Here is a 20,076-nt window from a genome sequence, read left to right on the forward strand (position 1 = left end):
CTTTTCACTTTGTGTAGTGCAAGGTCATATTTCTTTTTCTTTCATGTCTTTTCACTTTGTGTATTACAAGTTCATATTTCTTTTTCTTTCATGTCTTTTCACTTTGTGTAGTGCAAGGTCATATTTCTTTTTCTTTCATGTCTTTTCAGTTTGTGTAGTACAAGGTCATATTTCTTTTTCTTTCATGTCTTTTCACTTTGTGTAGTACAAGGTCATATTTTTTTCTTCCATGTCTTGTGCAGAACTAGGTCATACTTTTTCCTCTTTCCACATTTTGTAGCATTGATTGTATACAGAATAGCTGGACACTAATAGTTTATCAGTGTGAGAACATGTCTGTACCTGTCCCTGGTGTTGGGTTCCCTGTTAGGTGTGCTGAACTGACCCTTCCTTTCCACTCATCTTTTGTTCTTTTTTTTTTTTTTTTGATCTTGGGATGTTCTGGACCACAGTTCATGTAGAATTTCTGTACAAAATACTTACATACATAATGCATATTTGTTGGTGTGTGTTTGTATACATGCATATTTGGGTTGGCTTGTATACAAATGATGGGTTGGCAGTGTTGTGCAAGGGGATCATCATGGAAGCATGTGATGGTAACAATTGTCAACTGTTAGGTTGGTATTGGTACTAATTGTCAGCTACTGGGTTGGTACTCGTACTGATTAACAACTGGGCTGATGATTGATTGAATGATGTGTGGCACAACTGTGTGTGTGTGTGTGCACAAACAAGTCCTAGCATGCGTGTGTGTATAAAATGGCCAGGATGTGTGTATGTTGTATGTGTACAGGTTTGGCGTGCTGTGTGACTGTTGGTATGTCGACAGCTGTGCTCAGATGTTTACAAGAACAAAGCCCTAAATGGGAGAAAGTCATCAAAATGAAATTGGGTCAAAATACCATGTGATAATACTTAATGATGAAAAATTTCATGTTCAACATTGTTAGTCTTTTGTTATGCTGTAAAGGCATATTGCCCAAAGCAGTCAAAAATGTTCTCAGATAAAGCAATCATGGTGAATGGTTGTGTTTAGAACATCAGGCACTGATCACTTACCCCACATCACATCACAGGTGTACAACATTACAAGAATATTTGTATGACAGAAATATATTTATATTTCACATTTTTTATTCATTACTATCAAGTATGTAATCACTGGCTTGTCAGTTATGAGATGTACCAAATATGATTTTCTGTGAAAGATACATTATGCAATTAAGATATCATGATGTTGTTCTGTGAAATGATGGTGTTTTTCTTTTCTGTCCACTATCAGACGTAGCGTATCTCACGGAAACTTGTTGTCCAGGTTTCCCAGCATTCAAGGGTAACTAGCCCCACCTGTATTCCACTAGTCCAAGTAGTGGTGTTCTGGGCACTGAGTGCCAGTCTGTATCTCCCTCCTCTGAAGTGGCCCTTCAGTTCACTGCTGTAGCCTCTTGGTGCCTAACTCCTGGTTTCCGCTGGTTTTTGTTTTTGTGTATGGGTGTTGTTGGCTTATGATTATGATTTTGCAGCAAAGCAAGGTGAACTGTGTCTGATTTACCTGTGTGATCAGTACTGGGCTTTCTGTTTGTCATATGATCTTTTATTTAGTTAGTTTTTAGATTGTTCGAACATGCTTTCTTTGCAAAGACCAATACAAGTTGAAGCATTTTATGTGAGAGAGCAGTTTACAATACAGGCTGTAAAACTTCCCTTTGGGGGACACACTGTATGAGAGGTTTTTTATTTTGATGAGTATCGTGTAATCAATGTATTATTTCTTGTAATTGTTGTGTTCATTATCATAGATATGAAAATAATACTTTGCTGAACTAATCTTAGAAAAAAAATCAACTTATTTTCACTAGAAGTATTGGGAAGAAAAAGTGCATTGTAGATTAATTTGCCAGAGTGGGAAGTGTGATAAAATACTAAGAATGAGAAACTCCAAGAGACTGGTATGCTTTTACTCAGGTATTGATCTATTTCCTGTCAGTTACAGTACATTATAACTGATGCAGATGTCTACAGCTGTAAAACAATATTTACATGGCCCTCATTCTCCCTCTTGAGACCTTTTTTCATTGCTTGTTTGGACTGGAGTGTGTAAACGAAATGAGTGAGTTGTGTGTAGAATGTTCCATGTGTGTGTGTATGTGTGTGTGTGTGTGCGTGTGTGTGTGTTTGTGTCCATGATAAACTTGAACATTGGCATTTTCTCAGTTGTATTGGATGACAAGCAGGGTCAGAGTTCAAAAGTCAAGGTCATCAAAGATAAAGCAGTACAGTTTTGAGGCCCAACAGTGTGTTCAAAGAAAGCAGGTATCAAAGTTGGTGCACAACTGGCCATGGTGAGAGCAAAAGATCTTCAGGTCAGACCAGAGTCCATGATCACAACTTGGAGGATGTTGAAAAGTATATGGTGTAAATGGAAAAAAAAAGAAAAAAAAAAGAAGTGTAATGGAGCTTGTGTTTTTCATTCAATGTTGTTTGAACTTTGTTCTTTGGCAGACTTATCGATTATGGCCAGGACATAACTTCTTTTGAAAGTCAGGGTTAGAGGTGAAAGGTCACATCCATGTGATTTAGAATTGGCCTGCTTTGCAATTCCATAAAGAAATTGTTTATTTGTGTATTGATATTGAGTGATGAAGGCATGCCTATGTTTTGACTTTATGTAGGATTTGAAGCATTGTACAATGACAATAAATACATCCATGGACAGATTTCTGTATAATATGTTTATAGAATATCTATCAGAAGATCTACTTCACAGTTGTTTTGGCTGCGATGCCAGAAATCACCTGTTCTTTCTCTCTCTCTCCTCTCTCTCTCCCAGTTTTGGTTTTGGTTTTGTTTTGTTCATGGGAATTTTTCACTGTGCACTTCATAGATAGTGGTCTCATTTGTTTATGGGGATACATGTACGTGGGTGTGTGGATGTTTACAAAAAGGATGTATGTAGATTTTTGTTTTTGTTTTTGTTTTCTTTTGATTGGTCTGTGTATCAGTAATGGGTTGGTACAGAGGTGGTGTGTGTGTGTGTGTGTGTGTGTGTGTGTGTGTGTGTGTGTGTGTGTGTGTGTGTGTGTGTGTTTGTAACACACACACACACACACACACACACACACACACACACAGAGAGAGAGAGAGAGAGAGAGAGAGAGAGAGAGAGAGAGATGTAATTATCTTTTTAAATTTTATTGAAGGTTGTAGAACTCCACTGTGAGAGGAGGGGGTAGTTGAGGAATCACTGAACTGGAGCCAACATTGTGCATGCAGCTTGGGATGAACAAGTGGGCTGGCAAATGGCAGTGTATTATGTATATGTCGTACACCTTGTGGTGTTCCTTGTTACGCTGTGTGTGTGTGCATGGTTTGTTCAAACTCTTCTGCTGCATCTTGCTCAACATTTAATCTGTAATTATCATTTATAATTGTGTATGTTTATTTAGGAGTTGGTTAAAATACACTTATGCCTATTTTAATTATTTACCCCATTTGACATAGTGCGTGTTAAGTTATCATACTCACAGATAATTTGATGTACTTGAATATAATAATGTGCATTTTTATGTTTGTAAAAGGTATGCAATATATTGATAATTTTTGTATTAAAGAATTGTAAAACTAACATGAATTGAACTTCAGTTAATCAGTTATTAATATTTATTAATAAAATATCTGACCAGATGTTTTACCAGTTACAGAGTGACCATTCCATAAATAGCTAAATAATTGTATATTTAGATACAGATTGTCCTTTCCACATGAAGTCACTTAACGTTGTGTACTGAACATACCTAATGCGTTGCATTATCTTTGTTTTATCATATTAAAACAAAACGTGTGTGTGTGTGTGTGTGTGTGTTTATGCATATATGTTATGCGTGTTTGTGTGTGTGTGTGTGTGTGTGTGTGTGTGTGACTAAATCCCTTGTCAGTGGAAACCCTCCAAGGCCTAAATACCACTGAGCCTTTGAGATAACGATAGAGGGTGGGAGTGAGGGTGTGAGAGAATGCTCGAACCTCACCACATTGAACCATCAATTTGGGGTCAGAATGTTTGTATTGGGAAAGACCTGATAACTTCAGTCATGCAACAGAGAAAAAGTGTTTGGGTGTGAGACAGAGAAATGCATTACTGGATGGTCATGGTGACACTGGTGTGTGTGTGTGTGTGTGTGTGTGTGTGTGTGTGTGTGTGTGTGTGTGTGTGTGCATGTTCACTTATGCATGGGGACAGTGACCAGCCATCATGCTGTGGTGATGCATGGAAGAAAATTAATGCACACACATACTTTTGTCTTTATCTCCCTCTCTCTCTCTAGCAGCGTGTGCACACTGTCACGCTGTCATACAGAAACAAACAATGCACTCACATACACTCTCTCTCTCTCTCTCTGTCCCTCCTACTTTTCTCTATTCTGTTGTTGACCCGTTTGCCTGTCGGTGGCTTTGTTCTGGAGGAATGGTGTGTGTTGGGTTCGGTTTGGTTTGGTCCATTGACAGGAGGTGTTTAGGTTCGATCCTTGGGGCCGGGCATAAAATCAATTTTTGTTACTTGAGTGGAGAGTTGTTTCCCCTGTGCGTCTTCAGTGCTGCTTGATCAAACCAGGGGACAGAACCAGGCTCAAAAAGAAAAAAAAAAGAAAAAAAAAAAAGAATGTTGGTGCTGAAACAAACATTGACCATCAGTTTTTTTCAACAAATCAAATTACCTGAAAGACAAATGTCTATGAAAAGAAATGGCGGTTTTTAGCACTGAGCAACCAAGAAAGGGACTTTTGTTAACAAATTCAAGGCAATAAAATTGCACAGATTAATGCATTTTAAAACACCATCTAAGACTCTTATGTTTAGGATTCCAATAAAATTTGGCTTTTTGGAATACGAAAATTGACTTACAGTTGTTTGTTTATTATATTGATGATTGATTTCATGTGTTCATAAGATTAAAAGTATTTCATGTAATCTTTTGAATTCTGTTCGTCTTAGTGTTGTACTGTTTTTGTTGACTGTGAATGAAGTGGCAAGATTGATAGAAATCAAATTCATGCTTTCCAAACATTATAAATCTAATGCTGTAAACATTATCAAAAAAGGGGAGACAAAATACAGAAATTAACTCCCTGGAATACTATCAGTGGAAATACTGAAATGTTCAGTTTGTTCACATGCATGTCCTTCAGGACGATGTGCTGACATACATTTTGTATTGAACAAACCTTGCCTGTACTGGAGATCCTTTAATTTGGTTCCACTGGTTTACTTTAATTAGACATACTTGGTAAGCTTGACATCACACTTATTATGTACACTTCACATGCTCTCACTTGTCACAATAGATTTTGATGTATGTACCCACATATATTCATGCATATGAACACACCACACATCAACTTTTTGCATAATCTCTCTTTGATGCCTAAATGTAAGGAAATATTACTGTTCTGATACTCTGTCTCTCTTTCATACACATATATGTTAAATAATATGCATACAATGATGATAGCTTGTAGTTTTGTACACAGGATGAACAGTAACAGCGAAGCACATTTACATAGTCTTTACAAGGGACCCGTTTTGATTTTACATATTGAAGACAAATTGAAGAACGTTGGAGCCATCACAGTTCTGTTATTACTATAGATCTGAGTGTAGGACATACCCTTGCTTTGATACCAGTACTTTTGTTTGTGAGAGAATATGAGCATTGTTACATAACTGTTGGAATAATGTTTTTTTTTCTTTGTCTTTTCCAGCTCCAGGGAACCAGTATGGAGTCCAGGTAATGTTTTCTTCTCTGTCTGCTTCTCCCTTGTTCCCCTGTGTGGACTGTCAGTGATGGTGTACTGTACAGTGTGTCTGTGACTGTCCTGTTGTCCAGTCTGTCCCCCTGTCTTCTCTCTGTGTGTGGACTGTCAGTGATGGTGTACTGTACACTGTGTCTGTGGCTGTCCTGTTGTCCAGTCTGTCCCCCTGTCTTCTCTCTGTGTGTGGACTGTCAGTGATGGTGTACTGTACAGTGTGTCTGTGACTGTCCTGTTGTCCAGTCTGTCCCCCTGTCTTCTCTCTGTGTGTGGACTGTCAGTGATGGTGTACTGTACACTGTGTCTGTGACTGTCCTGTTGTCCAGTCTGTCCCCCTGTCTTCTCTCTGTGTGGACTGTCAGTGATGGTGTACTGTACAGTGTGTCTGTGACTGTCCTGTTGTCCAGTCTGTCCCCCTGTCTTCTCTCTGTGTGTGGACTGTCAGTGATGGTGTACTGTACAGTGTGTCTGTGACTGTCCTGTTGTCCAGTCTGTCCCCCTGTCTTCTCTGTGTGTGGACTGTCAGTGATGGTGTACTGTACAGTGTGTCTGTGACTGTCCTGTTGTCCAGTCTGTCACCCTGTCTTCTCTCTGTGTGTGGACTGTCAGTGATGGTGTACTGTACAGTGTGTCTGTGACTGTCCTGTTGTCCAGTCTGTCACCCTGTCTTCTCTCTGTGTGTGGACTGTCAGTGATGGTGTACTGTACAGTGTGTCTGTGACTGTCCTGTTGTCCAGTCTGTCACCCTGTCTTCTCTCTGTGTGTGGACTGTCAGTGATGGTGTACTGTACAGTGTGTCTGTGACTGTCCTGTTGTCCAGTCTGTCACCCTGTCTTCTCTCTCTGTGTGGACTGTCAGTGATGGTGTACTGTACAGTGTGTCTGTGACTGTCCTGTTGTCCAGTCTGTCACCCTGTCTTCTCTCTGTGTGTGGACTGTCAGTGATGGTGTACTGTACACTGTGTCTGTGACTGTCCTGTTGTCCAGTCTGTCCCCCTGTCATCTCTGTGTGGACTGTCAGTGATGGTGTACTGTACACTGTGTCTGTGACTGTCCTGTTGTCCAGTCTGTCCCCCTGTCATCTCTGTGTGGACTGTCAGTGATGGTGTACTGTACAGTGTGTCTGTGGCTGTCCTGTTGTCCAGTCTGTCCCCCTGTCATCTCTGTGTGGACTGTCAGTGATGGTGTACTGTACAGTGTGTCTGTGGCTGTCCTGTTGTCCAGTCTGTCCCCCTGTCATCTCTGTGTGGACTGTCAGTGATGGTGTACTGTACAGTGTGTCTGTGGCTGTCCTGTTGTCCAGTCTGTCCCCCTGTCATCTCTGTGTGGACTGTCAGTGATGGTGTACTGTACAGTGTGTCTGTGACTGTCCTGTTGTCCAGTCTGTCCCCCTGTCTTCTCTCTGTGTGTGGACTGTCAGTGATGGTGTACTGTACACTGTGTCTGTGACTGTCCTGTTGTCCAGTCTGTTCCCTTCTCTGTCCCGCTGTCTTCTCTCTGGGATCCCCCATGTTGGTTCCTTCAGTTCTGCCCATGTCTGTCTTTGGATCTTCAGTGTCTACATCCCTTTCAGTTCCAGAGGGTTGTCATAGTGTGGGCCTATCCATATGTGCGACTCATCTGCTTTAAAAATGGGTGGGGGTAAAATAAAATGAATGGAACATGTAAGTACATTGAAATAATTATGATCAAAATGAAAGATATAATGAAGGCATTTCCAGAGCTTGAAGACCATTGCTCAGCTATATTACATGAAAGTTTTTCACAGTTTTCAAATTGAAAAAAACAACAACAAAAAACAAACAAACAAACAAAAAACCCCAAAAAAAAACAAAAACAAAAAAAACTGAGGAAAAACAAATGAAGCCGTATTTGAAAGTATAAGATGGAAAACCCAGGAGAATCTACGTAACAGTCAAACTGTTTAGCAACATCACAAGCATGCAGCCAGCGTTGAATTAAAAAGAAAAAAAAAGAAAAAAAAGAAAGAAAAAGGCAGACCTACCTGCTATTCCTGACCATGAGGACATGTTCCAGAAAAACAGTGACTTAGGTGTTCAGGAGCTGCTGCTTTGTACTTTATGCCACTGTTAGCAAAACACACCAAAAAAATGATAGTTTCTGTGAACATGTAGATTACTACCATCACATCATGCTCATACCAAGACAGTGATATGCTACTAGGCTTGTTTATACATGTTAAATGTTTTAATTTACCATTTGTATGCTTGTTACCTTTGTTGACATTTGGGGGTGATTGTAATGTGTATGTGTGTATATGCATAAAACAAATTGTGTATGTATGTGCATGCATGTGTGTATGTTGATGCAGTCATGTGCTGACATATTGTGACACTACACCTTCAGAACTTCATGCCAGGATTTTTTATTTTTATTTTTTATTTATTATTATTTTTTTTATAGTCAGAGGATGATTACACATACTTTAACAGCTTCAGACTATGTGGATTTACTTTACTTTTGTATGTCAGTCAAGTCCAGCTGCACTATGCTTCATCTTAAGTAATTGAGAAATTCGATCTATCTTTGCCATAAAAGTTAGATGTTATATTTAGTGTCATCACTGACCCAGTGACCTCATTTATCATTGAAATTGCATGAAGTGTTGACAGTGCAATATTAGACTAAACACCACAGATTATGAATTCTACATCCACAGATATGTATTTTATTGTAACAAGTCTCCATGTGGAAACAAAGAAAAATTCTATTGAGTTATCACAAAACTGAATATGGACATCTCAGGGTGTTCTGTCAGTTTATTGTACACAGTACAGTGTCCTGCAGACCTGTTCCATCGTCCTTTGTTGACTCAGGTACTTCCTCCTTACAAATGAACTTAAAAACAAACCTGCCCAGTTGTACATTTCCTCTAATAATGAAATGCTGCCCGTTCTTTATTTTGATGACACCACTGTAGTCAGGGGTAAGTGATTTGCATGGGAGATCTTTCACTAATACTGCTCTGATTTCCGGTTTGTCTTGACTTTCCAAGATGGTGATGAGAAAAATACAGCAAGGACTGGCATTGAAAAAGAAAGGAAAGAATTTTGAGGAAGGGAAATGGCTGCACTCTGTGTGTGTGTGTGTGCGCACGTGGGTGTACACTGTGTGTGTGCGTGTTTGCTGGGGTGGGGTGGGGTGATGTGGGGTATTGGGGTGTGTTTTTTAAAGCAGAATAACAAATTTGTGTCCCCTCTTTTGCTTTTGTTACGCATGTTTCTTCTGTTGGACTATGTTTGGGTTTTTAGTTTCATGATTTTTGTTCTCTGCATACTCATTTCGTTCATTCATTTATCATTGGCCTTTGACTTGGCGCGTGTTAACACAAACACATTGAGGTACAGTAATGATCTGGTCTTCATTTTCTGTGTCTGTTTTTGACATCAGTCACATAGTGGGTGATATTGACATCAGTCACATCGTTTTAGTGATATTGACATCAGTCACATCGTTTCAGAGTCACATTGTTTTAGTGATGTTGACATCAGTCACCTCATTAATAGTGATGGCTTGTAGCAATTGAGAAAGTGAGGGTCAAGGTGAGATGATGATGATGATGATGTCAGTGAGGAAGTGTTGTGCTGTGAGGTGGTGATGATGATGATGATGATGATGATGATGATGCCTTTGAAAGAGTGCTGTGCTGTGGGATGGAGCACCTGCTGTGTGTAGTTCGGTCTGTTCTCTGGCATGCCTTATGATGCTGTGGGATTGATTCATCAGACTTCACATGCCAGTCTCTGAAGGACTTTGTCTCTTGTGTTTTCATTGGCTTATTTTTGTTTATTTGATTCAGTGGTTTGCCTCCGTTCCCCCCCCCCCTTCTTTTTTTCTTTCTGCCTTCTTTCCATTTTGTTCTTTTGTGTTCATCTACATACTTTGTTTTCTACTGGTGACACGTGCCTGCTGTAAATGATGAGGAAGTGCTGAGGTGGGAAAAGGACTGCTGTGTGTGGGAAAAACATGATCTTTATGACTTGGGACCTGACTTGAATTGAACATATCATATTTACTGCTGTCTGCATGCTTTTTTTCTGCTTTTGATTTTTTTTTTTTATTAGAGAATGAATGGTTGGGGGGGTTGAATGAATATTTTCCAGACTAAGTATTAGCACACAGCATGGGGCCAGGTACACACATGCACATGCACATACACACACACACACACACACACACACACACACACACACACACACACTACCCACTACCCACTGCACACTACACACTATACAAACCACACACACACACACAACACACCACACACCACACACCACACACACAAACAAAACACACACACACACACACATAGCTAGCTAGCTAGATAGATAGATATATTTAATATAATTCATGTGTTCCAGTGGATGTATTATTTTGCATATTATATGCAAAATAATACATCCATTGGAACACATAACAAATTTCAGGAAAAGGTTGTTCAGTTCAGGGAATATGTTGTAGAACAACCAAAATCAATAGTTTCCCACATGTTACACGCGCGCGCGCACACACACACATGCTCTCATGAATGCATGCACCTGTCCTGTGCAGGTGATTTTTTGCAAAATGATTATTTAGAAAAAGGGGGTAAGTGGGACAGGACAGGGGCATACCGACACAGAAACACAGGAAACTTAGTGCACATACAGGTGTTAGTGTTCTAGATACCCAGAAATTGAAATCAGATTAGGTAGACCTGAAATAAATTTTCCTAAATAAGTTTACATGATTGAATCAATGTAATTCATTTGGAAAAAATTGTTGTTTTGCATTCTGTTTGTACACAGTGGTTCTTTCATTTATGTGGCGGGTTTTTTTTTTTCATTCAGCAGTTTCATAGAGCAAGGTGTAAGCCATGTCCAGTAGTCAGTTAAGATTAAAACACTTTCAGCATGTGTTGAAACACAATATTCCCGACATAGTGGTTTCAGGAGACTATTTGAAGAGCATTTCACTGGCTAGAGCAGGGTAACTAATGGATTCAAAAGAGTAATTTCACACTTTTTTATATATTTTATACGAATCTTTCGATTATATTGCTGACATAACAGAAATCATGTTATCATGTTTTCAGCGAGAAAATCTTTTGTTTTTGTCTGTTGTTGTGCTCAGTTTTTGTCGGTCTTAAAAAAAATTCAGTGACTGTTTAAAAAAAAAAGAAAAAAAGAAAAAAAAAAAGAGTGGAACAGAACGCACGATATTTCCATTACTATCACTATCATTGCCCATTATTTGAATCCAGCATTTGTTTTCATTAGCATGCATTTATTATCTAATTGTTTGATATCAGAACTCTTACTGTTCTTATGATCATTGCCATACTTATCACCACCTGATAAAAAAAGTTATGACATTTCAGCATTACTGTGTACTTTGACTGTCCATTTCGATCAGAGATTTTCTGTTTTAGCTGTTGCTGGATTTTATGTGAAGCTATATGTGTTAATGTGTAGTTAAAGTTCACATGATGGTTTGATTATGTATTAGCACACAAGGCAGCAGGCTATCAAATACTTTGTTGTATTAGTTATACTGGCATATTTGTTCCATTATGAAGTTGATTCGCTTTTCAATTGATTGAAGGAATCATTTACTTCTGAAGATCACATATTTGACATTCATGTTTAAAAAAAAAATAATATGATAAATAAAAGATCATTGTGTGCATTTGTATGTGCACATACTGAAATTCTGTACATTGCTGAGTGCTGAATGTGTATATATATATATGTACCTGTATATGTAATAATTTGAGTCCTGTTACAATTGGATTGAGGTATGGAGTCAACACACACTCCCACTTTTACTCACACACACTCCATGTCACCCACACACGTGGTCTGACTCCTGGACCTACTGATGCTGTGCAGAGGAGGCCTCACTGAAGATGTACCTCAAGGGGAGAGCAGTCAACATGTACGCCCCCTCCTCCATCGCCGACTACAACATCGCCAAGCCGGGGGAGATGCCCAGCGAGAAACTGCAGCTGGAGTGGGTGTATCCTTTCTGTCCCCATGGTCCTTGTGTTATAACTGTGGTTCTCTTACAGTTCCTATATAACCTTTTCCACATGGCAGACTTGAAATGGCTCCAGTTTCACCATGCTGGGGACATACACATTGTGAATGCTGGGACGTCATGAGATTGAAAATGTGGACTGGAAATTGACAGGAACCTTTAGTGATGTGAAGGAAGAACCTGCTGGTATCACAAGATCTGATAGATGCATGCCTTGTGTTGGTCAGGGTCGGCATTTAAATTGTGTTCTTCCATTTTGATCGAACAAGTCTGGTTTGGTGGGCATTGTGTTCCGATCAACGTACATTTTGTTTTGTTCTATGGTGTGAGAATCACCTGATGTATTTGGCTAGGAACTGTGCCAGCATTCAGGGGTTGTTCACTTTGATTTTGATATGGACGCTTATACAGCGCCTTTCTTCTGTCGGAGACCAAGCTCTAAGTGCTTTAAAAACACAGGGTCATTTGCACAACAGGCTGCCTACAGGGTAGAGCCGACTGACAGCTGCCATTGGGTATTCATCATTCGTTTCCTGCATTATTCAGTCAGATTACAGGCACACTCACATACACACCCAGACAAGTAACATTTTACGTGGAGGACCGTTTTGTTTATTTACCCTGCCGTGAAGGCAACCATATTCCGTTTTCGGGGGTGTGCATCCTGGGTATGTTCTTGATTCCACAACCAACCAAACACTGACATGGATTACAGGATCTTTAACATGCATATTTGATCTTCTGTGTGCTTATTCATGCGAAAGGGGCTCAGGCACTAGCAGGTCTGCACATATGTTGACCTGGGAGATCAGGAAAATCTCCACCCTTTACCAGCCAGGCACCATTACTGAGATTTGAACCTGGGACTCTCATATTGAAAGCCCAATACTTTAACCACTTGCCTATTGCTTCCACCTTCCTGAAGGGAACGTGGGTAGAAGCATTTCCATATTATTTGGATTTCCATGTTGGCACTTTGGTGATTTTTGTTTTGTTTAGAAAAACTTAGTATTCAGATATGCCCTTAAGTTAAGAAGCCCTGGCCACAGTCTTTTTGGAATGACAAAAATGAGTCACCCCCTCCCATGCTGAAGAAAGGTTCCCCATGGAAGATGACCCAGCTGTGAACTGATCCAAAAGATTTTGGAATGGTGAAATTGAGTCGCTCCCTCCCAGTCCCATGCTGAAGATAGTTCTCCCTGTAAGTTGACCCCAGCTGTGACCTGTTTTCCAAAGCATCCGTCCTTGACCTGGGTGAAGGTACGGTTACCGTGGGCGTGACTGCCGGTCCAACCTGTACTACCTGCCCACAGGAGAGCTGGTCTACTTCACCGCTGCTGTGGTGGTGCTCTTCAACACGGAGGAGCAGACCCAGAGACACTACCTGGGTCACAACGACGACGTCAAATGGTCAGTCACTTGGGGAGGGGTGATGGGTTGGGTGGTGATGGGGTGGGGGAGTGTTCTTCAACAAAGAGGAACAGACCCAGTGACAGTACTTGAGTCATGACGTTGTCAAATGGTCTGTCATGGGGGCTTTTGGAAGTCGGGAGTGGTGGGATTATATTTTTTGTGTAAGTGGACGTGCAAGCGGATTTTCACGTGTGCAGGTATACATTGTGTGTCTCATGTTGCTGTTGATTTAAATTCAGTGAATGACATTCTGCTTTTTTTTTCTCCTTGTTCCTTTCTGATGATTGCTTTCTCTTGTACTCCTGTCTGCATGGCCTTGCCACTCACTCTCTGCTGTCATTTGTAATCATTACTGTTAGTGTTAATGTGGTGGTTTAAAAAAAAAAAATCATTTGATTTGAAAAAAATCTTTTTAGGTGTTTTACTGTTGTACATTAGCTTTTTAACAGCCCTAGGACACGCATGGTCAGCTTGGCTGTAAGGAATATGAACAACTTGATCTGATTCTCTCTTGTCTATTGGTTCTTTTTTGGTGTGCTGTGTTTGCATCGTAGTGCGTGACTGTTGGTGTTGACATGTGTGCAGCCTGGCCGTGCATCCAGACCGGATTCGCATCGCCACTGGTCAGGTGGCCGGTCATGACCGCAGAGAGGGCCGGGTCAGTGGTCTCCCTTTGTCTCCTCTGTCCTTGTGGTGTACAGTTGTCATTATTTTCTTCATGTCATTTAAAGACTTTAACCTTTTGTTTTTCTGTGTCTTTGTGGTGTACAGCTTTCATTTTCTCCATTTCGGTTAAAGATCCTCGCTGATTTGGTATTTATCATTTTTACAGCTTTGGTGAATTGTGTTGAGTTTTGTTTGCACATGGCTCTGGCATTGGACAGGTGGTTGTTGTGATGTTGGGATGGGGGGTGGGGGTTGGGGGTGGGGGTTGCTGCATGGAAAGGTGGGATGGAGGAAGGGACACGACTCCCTGGCTGTTCAAGAGTTGTCTTCCACCACTCACCAGGAATACTACTGTTTACACAGAGATGCCAACCGTTATGATTTCACCGTATTTTGTTACACTTGATCACAACTTGTTCTGACATCGCCAACATCAAAATTGTTTGGACAAGTTCATTTGCAACTACATAGCATTGTCACATGCTTTCCTGTTGTAACATTACCCAGATGCTGTAGACCTATCTATCACAAGGCTAGGGCAGTCACTACTAACCCTGGTCTCACCTGATGATGCTAATTGCGTGCATGTTAACATTGAAACAGCATTGAGTGGACCAATGAGCTTAATCGTTTGCCTGAACAAGGAGAGAACGTGGCTTAATCAAGATGCGTCTTGGTCAAACAGCATCTGTGCCCATGGATGAAGCTTGTTATCTTGATAAAATCTGCGTTTGCTGATGTGGCTCGAAGTACAAGTGTTCGTACCAGATTCGAAATGTGCCTACCGAATTTCCTGATTTTTCCTACAAACACTTGACAGGGTTTGGCATCTGTTATTACAAAAGCACACGACTGAGCAAGAGATGCAGAACTGGTGACAGTTTACTGATTAGCCGTGGCTGAAAGGGAAACAAACCTAAACCCCACTGAAGAGGAAAGAAACACAAGCAAGTGTGCACATGTGGATGTAGGGAAACCACCACCACATATGATGGATGAAAGGTTTTGCTGGCTGCTGACAACAGTGGTCATGTGAAGTGAGTGTCATGTGTGTCTGGGGTAGTGTGTGTCTAAAGAATACTTTCAGTTTCTCAAGGAGGCATCACTGCGTTCGGACAAATCCATATACACTGTGTCACATCTAGGCAGATGCCTGACCAGCAGCATAACCCAACGCACTTTGTCAGGCCTTGGGTGCATGCATATATATATATTTGTGTACCTATTGGAGTAGATTTCTTCAACAGAATTTTGCCAGAGGACAACACTCTCGTTGCCATGGTTTCTTTTTCAGTGCATGCAGCACACAGGACCTTGGTTTATAGCCCATCTGAATGACTAGACGCCAAGTTTGATTTTCCAGTCAAACTTGGGAAAAGGACAGTAGTGAGATTCAAACCCACACCCTCACAGACTCGGCGTCTTCATCATTCTGCCACTGTCTGAAGAATAAAAGAACCTAAGACAGTGCTACCTGGTCCATACAACTTAGGTATTAGACATTCTGCTTTTTTGTAACTGTCTCATGTGTGTGTGTGTGTGTGTCTGTGTGTTTTCAAAACTACATGTATTAAGTCTCAAGCACCATTGGTTTTTTGGGGAAATGAGTAAAGTATTATTTGTTTCTGTGTGAGTGAGTCAGTGCGAGTGCAGAGTTGATGGGTGTAGTATACATACTTGTCCTCCTCTTCCTCATGCAAACTTAAAAAAAAAAAAAATGTTTGGGTTGGAAAAAAACAAGAAGAAAAAAGCAACAGATGATAAAACAGCCAACACAGCAGTAGAGTTGTTTCCACTGTTTCCATGCAGCATCCCACATGGTCATTGCTGTTCAGCTTGGGCTGGTTTTTTTTCTTTCTGTTATTGTGTTAATTACACATCAATGGCTGATTTCTGGTTTTGTTGATTTGCTTTGTTTTTTTGTTTTTTTTAATCAGTTGTGGCTGTACCTGGTGTTATGCAAATGACTTGCTTTGATAGTCTTTATAGTGGCTTCATTTTGGCTGTGTTTTTTTTTAAAAATTGTTTTTGTTTATTGTTAATATACTGTAGATAATTTTGTTGTCTGCAGTTTTACATCTTTCCACTCTTGGAGGAGGCAAGAAAAGATGTCTTCTGATCCTTACGTGTGATATCAGTGAATAGATAGATTTTCTGGTGAATGAATGCACATGATTTTGATTACATGGTTTTAGTGAAGGGATAGATTTATCGTGAGCACTGTAGTTGGGTATAGCTTTGTTACAGATCCTTACTTGTAATCAGTTCATATTTTTACTACAAACAGTTGATTCAAACACAGACACTTACATGTGCACATACATACACACCACTACAAACACAGAATAAAAAAAAGACTTAAAAAATGTAGTACAGTGGAAAACATTTTCAGTTTCTGTGTCTTTTTTTTTTCTTCTTCCCTTTGTTGCCTTTTTGTTATGAAAATTCTTCTATTGCTACTGGTGCTTGTTGCTCTGTTTCTCCTTCCCCTGCTCCTCACCTTGTTGTTTGTTCACTGACTGTTGTAGAGGTGTGGATGTTGTGCTCAGCTTTTGCCAGGCACTGCACAGTGCTGTCTGAATGTGGGTTGTGTCCCTTTAGGTCAGGCATCACAACTGTCCAGCTGCTTTTGCCCAGGACTTGCTACGCATGGCTGTGTGAGGCTTGAGAAAAAAAGACAAGAAAAAATATAGAAGAAAGGTTCTGATGGAAAAGTTCTAACCTGGTGATATTTGTGTGCTGTGACACAAAATTTGACAACTTGTGCCTTTTCTAAAGATGTACTCCCCTGACGCAGAACAACGGAGAATGGGAGAGAAAAGTTGACTTGAGGAGAAACGTCCACATCGTGTGGAGGCACTAGACAAGACATGTGCCTCAAAATGCTGTCATGTCTTCAATATCTGTGATACGTTTTGGGTCCAAGAGCAAGATAGTCAACCAACGATGTGGGGAAATTTGTTTGCCTGGACAGTTGTGATGCCTGACAGAGGGTTGCTGGCAGTCAGCGTCAGTGCTGTGATGATGGCTGGTGGCCAGTGTGTTGAACGGCTTGATGGTTTCTCTTTTGTTGTGCACGGGGTGTAGCGAAAGCGGGCAGGTAGCGCCACTGAGAAGGCGGAGGAGTTGAGCGAGACGCTGGTGAGTCATGTCCCTTGGTGTCGGCTGTTGTGGTCAGGCTGTGAGTGGTGTCCCTTGATGTCAGCTGTTGTGGTCTGGCTGTGTGTGATGTTAGTGCTGTTCAGGTCTGTTTTGTGTCTTTTCTTTTATCTTCTTTTTGGTTGCTGGCTGTATTGAGATGCTCCTTTTCACTTGTATGTTGGTATGGTTTACTTACGTTCTTTCTTTCTCTTTTTCTATGGATGTCTTTCTTGCATTTCGTTTTTCTACCCCTTTCTTTCTCTCTGTGCCTGTTTCTTTTACTGTCTGCCCCTCTCTGTGCCTCTTTTCACTTAGGGATCATTGAGTTTTGTTGTTCATAATATGTTGGAGAACATGACATAAAGGGACATGGTACTTGACTGCAACAGTACAAGGTGAAAGTGCAGTCTCCTGCAGAGTATGTGGAAACCATCAGCAAGGACATTGTGGCTGTGTGTGTGTGTGTGTGTGTGTGTGTGTGTACACGCATGTGTGATGGTAATAATGGGGAAAGAGCTAATTTGGGGTGTTGGGGGAGGAATGGGGGGAGGCGTGCAGAGAAGGGGATATAGATGCGGGAGAGGTGTGTTTGATGCATGCTGCCCTGCTAAATAACCCATTAAATGCTGCTGCATAGAATGGCAACACTAATGCTGATCTGACAGTGTTGTGGGGGTGGGGGACAGGGTGGTTGGGAAGGGAGGCAACCAGTGGTGGGTGTATGACTGAAGCCTCTCTGTTAGTGTCACTTTGGTTTTCACCTTTTCCACTTTGTTGTCAGGATGAGAAAGATGGAACAGGGATTTAACTGGGTGGTAATTATGACAGAAGGATGATACTGTTGTCTGGGAGATGGTAAAAGATGACAAATATGTGCATGAAATTATTGTTTGATGATGATTATGCTGACACTGAAGATGACCAAAACTTAGAAATATTGTCTGGACAGTAGAAATGACAACTTGGTTATGATGGTAAAGATGACAGAGGGGCTGACATAATGACAGGATGATGAGAGAGAGAAAGGGAGAGAGAGAGAGGGGCAAGGTAAAGTGTGTGTGTAGCTGACATAATGACATAGGATGATGTGAGAGAGAGAGAGAGGTGAGGTAAAGTGTATGTTGCTGACATAATGACATAGGATGATGAGAGAGAGAGAGAGGTGAGGTAAAGTGTATGTTGCTGACATAATGACATTGGATGATGTGAGAGAGAGAGGTGAGGTAAAGTGTATGTTGCTGACATAATGACATTGGATGATGTGAGAGAGAGAGGGGCAAGGTAAAGTGTATGTTGCTGACATAATGACATTGGATGATGTGAGAGAGAGAGGTGAGGTAAAGTGTATGTTGCTGACATAATGACATTGGATGATGAGAGAGAGAGAGGTGAGGTAAAGTGTATGTTGCTGACATAATGACATTGGATGATGAGAGAGAGAGAGGTGAGGTAAAGTGTATGTTGCTGACATAATGACATTGGATGATGAGAGAGAGAGAGGTGAGGTAAAGTGTATGTTGCTGACATAATGACATTGGATGATGAGAGAGAGAGAGAGGTGAGGTAAAGTGTATGTTGCTGACATAATGACATTGGATGATGAGAGAGAGAGAGGTGAGGTAAAGTGTATGTTGCTGACATAATGAGATTGGATGATGAGAGAGAGAGAGAGGTGAGGTAAAGTGTATGTTGCTGACATAATGACATTGGATGATGAGAGAGAGAGAGGTGAGGTAAAGTGTATGTTGCTGACATAATGACATTGGATGATGAGAGAGAAAGGGAGAGAGAGAGAGGGGGGTGAGATAAAGTGTGTGTGTGGTATGTCCAGCCCCATGTGAGGATCTGGGACTCTGTCAGTCTGCACACGCTTCACGTGCTGGGCCTGGGGGACTTTGACAGGGCCGTCTGCTGTATCTCCTTCTCCACCATGGTCAGTACCTGTGGGTGGGTGTGTGGGGTGACGGTATGGAGTAAAATGTGCACAGTGTTGTTGTAAATTTTGCTATATATTTTTGACTCACTTGTGTAAACAAAGTGAGTCTGTGTTTTAACCCGGTGTTCGGTTGTCTGTGTGTGTGTGTGTGTGTGTGTGTGTGTGTGTCCGTGGTAAACTTTAACATTGCCATTTTCTCTGCAACTACTTTGTCAGTTGACACCAAATTAGGCATAAAAATAGGAAAAATTCAGTTCTTTCCAGTCATCTTGTTTAAAACAATATTGCACCTCTGGGATGGGTACAAAAAAATAAAAAATGAAGCCTTATTATATGCAAACTGCATTTACTGTTATATTTATATTTTTTGTATTCTCTAAACTTGTCACTTTGATCTGATATTCTGACCCAACAAGAAGAGCAGTCATTATCATTTTTTGTTCAAACAGGAACTTCTTTTGCTAAGCATGGATGTTTTATTTATTTTGCAAATGTTTTGGTGCAGATAGTAAAAAAGGGAAATTACTCTGTAATTAATGCTAGGGGACTTAATTCGCTTTAAACTGATCTTTCTCATCTTAAACATTACATTTTGAAATTATACTCAATGCATAAAAAGCTTGGATTTTTTAAAAAAGTGTATCACAAGTGAGTCTTGAAGGCCTTGCCTCTCTTGTTTTTGTTTATTAGTAACCATGGCACTAGATCATTTAATGATCTGTAAGACTTGTTTTTTGCGTAATGTAGTTGTCAGTGTCTTGACGATAACCAAAATCTTTTCCTTCACCTCATGGTGAAAAGACATTCAGTGAACTTGGTGAAGTAAAAGGTCTGTTTACTGACTGTAATGGCTGGCTTTATTGTAGTGAATCACGTTGGTGTCAGTGTTTGTGAACATGTTTTGTGTTAAGCTGAAATAATAAGAATGATAATAATGACAATAAAACTAAAAGGTATTTATAATGTGCTCTATCCCCCTTAGCCTAGAGCCCACAGTGCTTACAGTCAAGATTAATAGGAGGAAAATGATAACCCAACATAACAACATATGGCTTGTTAACAAGTCTTGAAAACA

At 40.6% G+C, this 20,076-nt stretch overlaps 1 protein-coding gene across 17 annotated transcripts in view; it reads left to right on the forward strand.

Annotated features, from left to right (window-relative positions):
* LOC143281160 (echinoderm microtubule-associated protein-like 2) overlaps positions 1 to 20,076 on the forward strand; it is a 128,086-nt gene that overhangs the window by 85,083 nt on the left and 22,927 nt on the right. For 11 of the 17 annotated variants that reach the window (XM_076586180.1, XM_076586179.1, XM_076586173.1 and 8 more), the window contains 7 exons: positions 1,286 to 1,336; positions 5,760 to 5,785; positions 11,698 to 11,824; positions 13,106 to 13,255; positions 13,844 to 13,916; positions 17,012 to 17,065; positions 18,897 to 18,998. In XM_076586180.1, coding sequence (XP_076442295.1) covers positions 1,286 to 1,336; positions 5,760 to 5,785; positions 11,698 to 11,824; positions 13,106 to 13,255; positions 13,844 to 13,916; positions 17,012 to 17,065; positions 18,897 to 18,998 — 583 coding nt within the window. The remainder of the gene's footprint in view (positions 1 to 1,285; positions 1,337 to 5,759; positions 5,786 to 11,697; positions 11,825 to 13,105; positions 13,256 to 13,843; positions 13,917 to 17,011; positions 17,066 to 18,896; positions 18,999 to 20,076) is intronic. The other 6 variants (XM_076586170.1, XM_076586177.1, XM_076586172.1 and 3 more) reach the window with 2 other exon arrangements.

The sequence above is a fragment of the Babylonia areolata genome, chromosome 4, assembly GCF_041734735.1.
Source record: "Babylonia areolata isolate BAREFJ2019XMU chromosome 4, ASM4173473v1, whole genome shotgun sequence".
Taxonomy (NCBI): domain Eukaryota; kingdom Metazoa; phylum Mollusca; class Gastropoda; order Neogastropoda; family Buccinidae; genus Babylonia; species Babylonia areolata.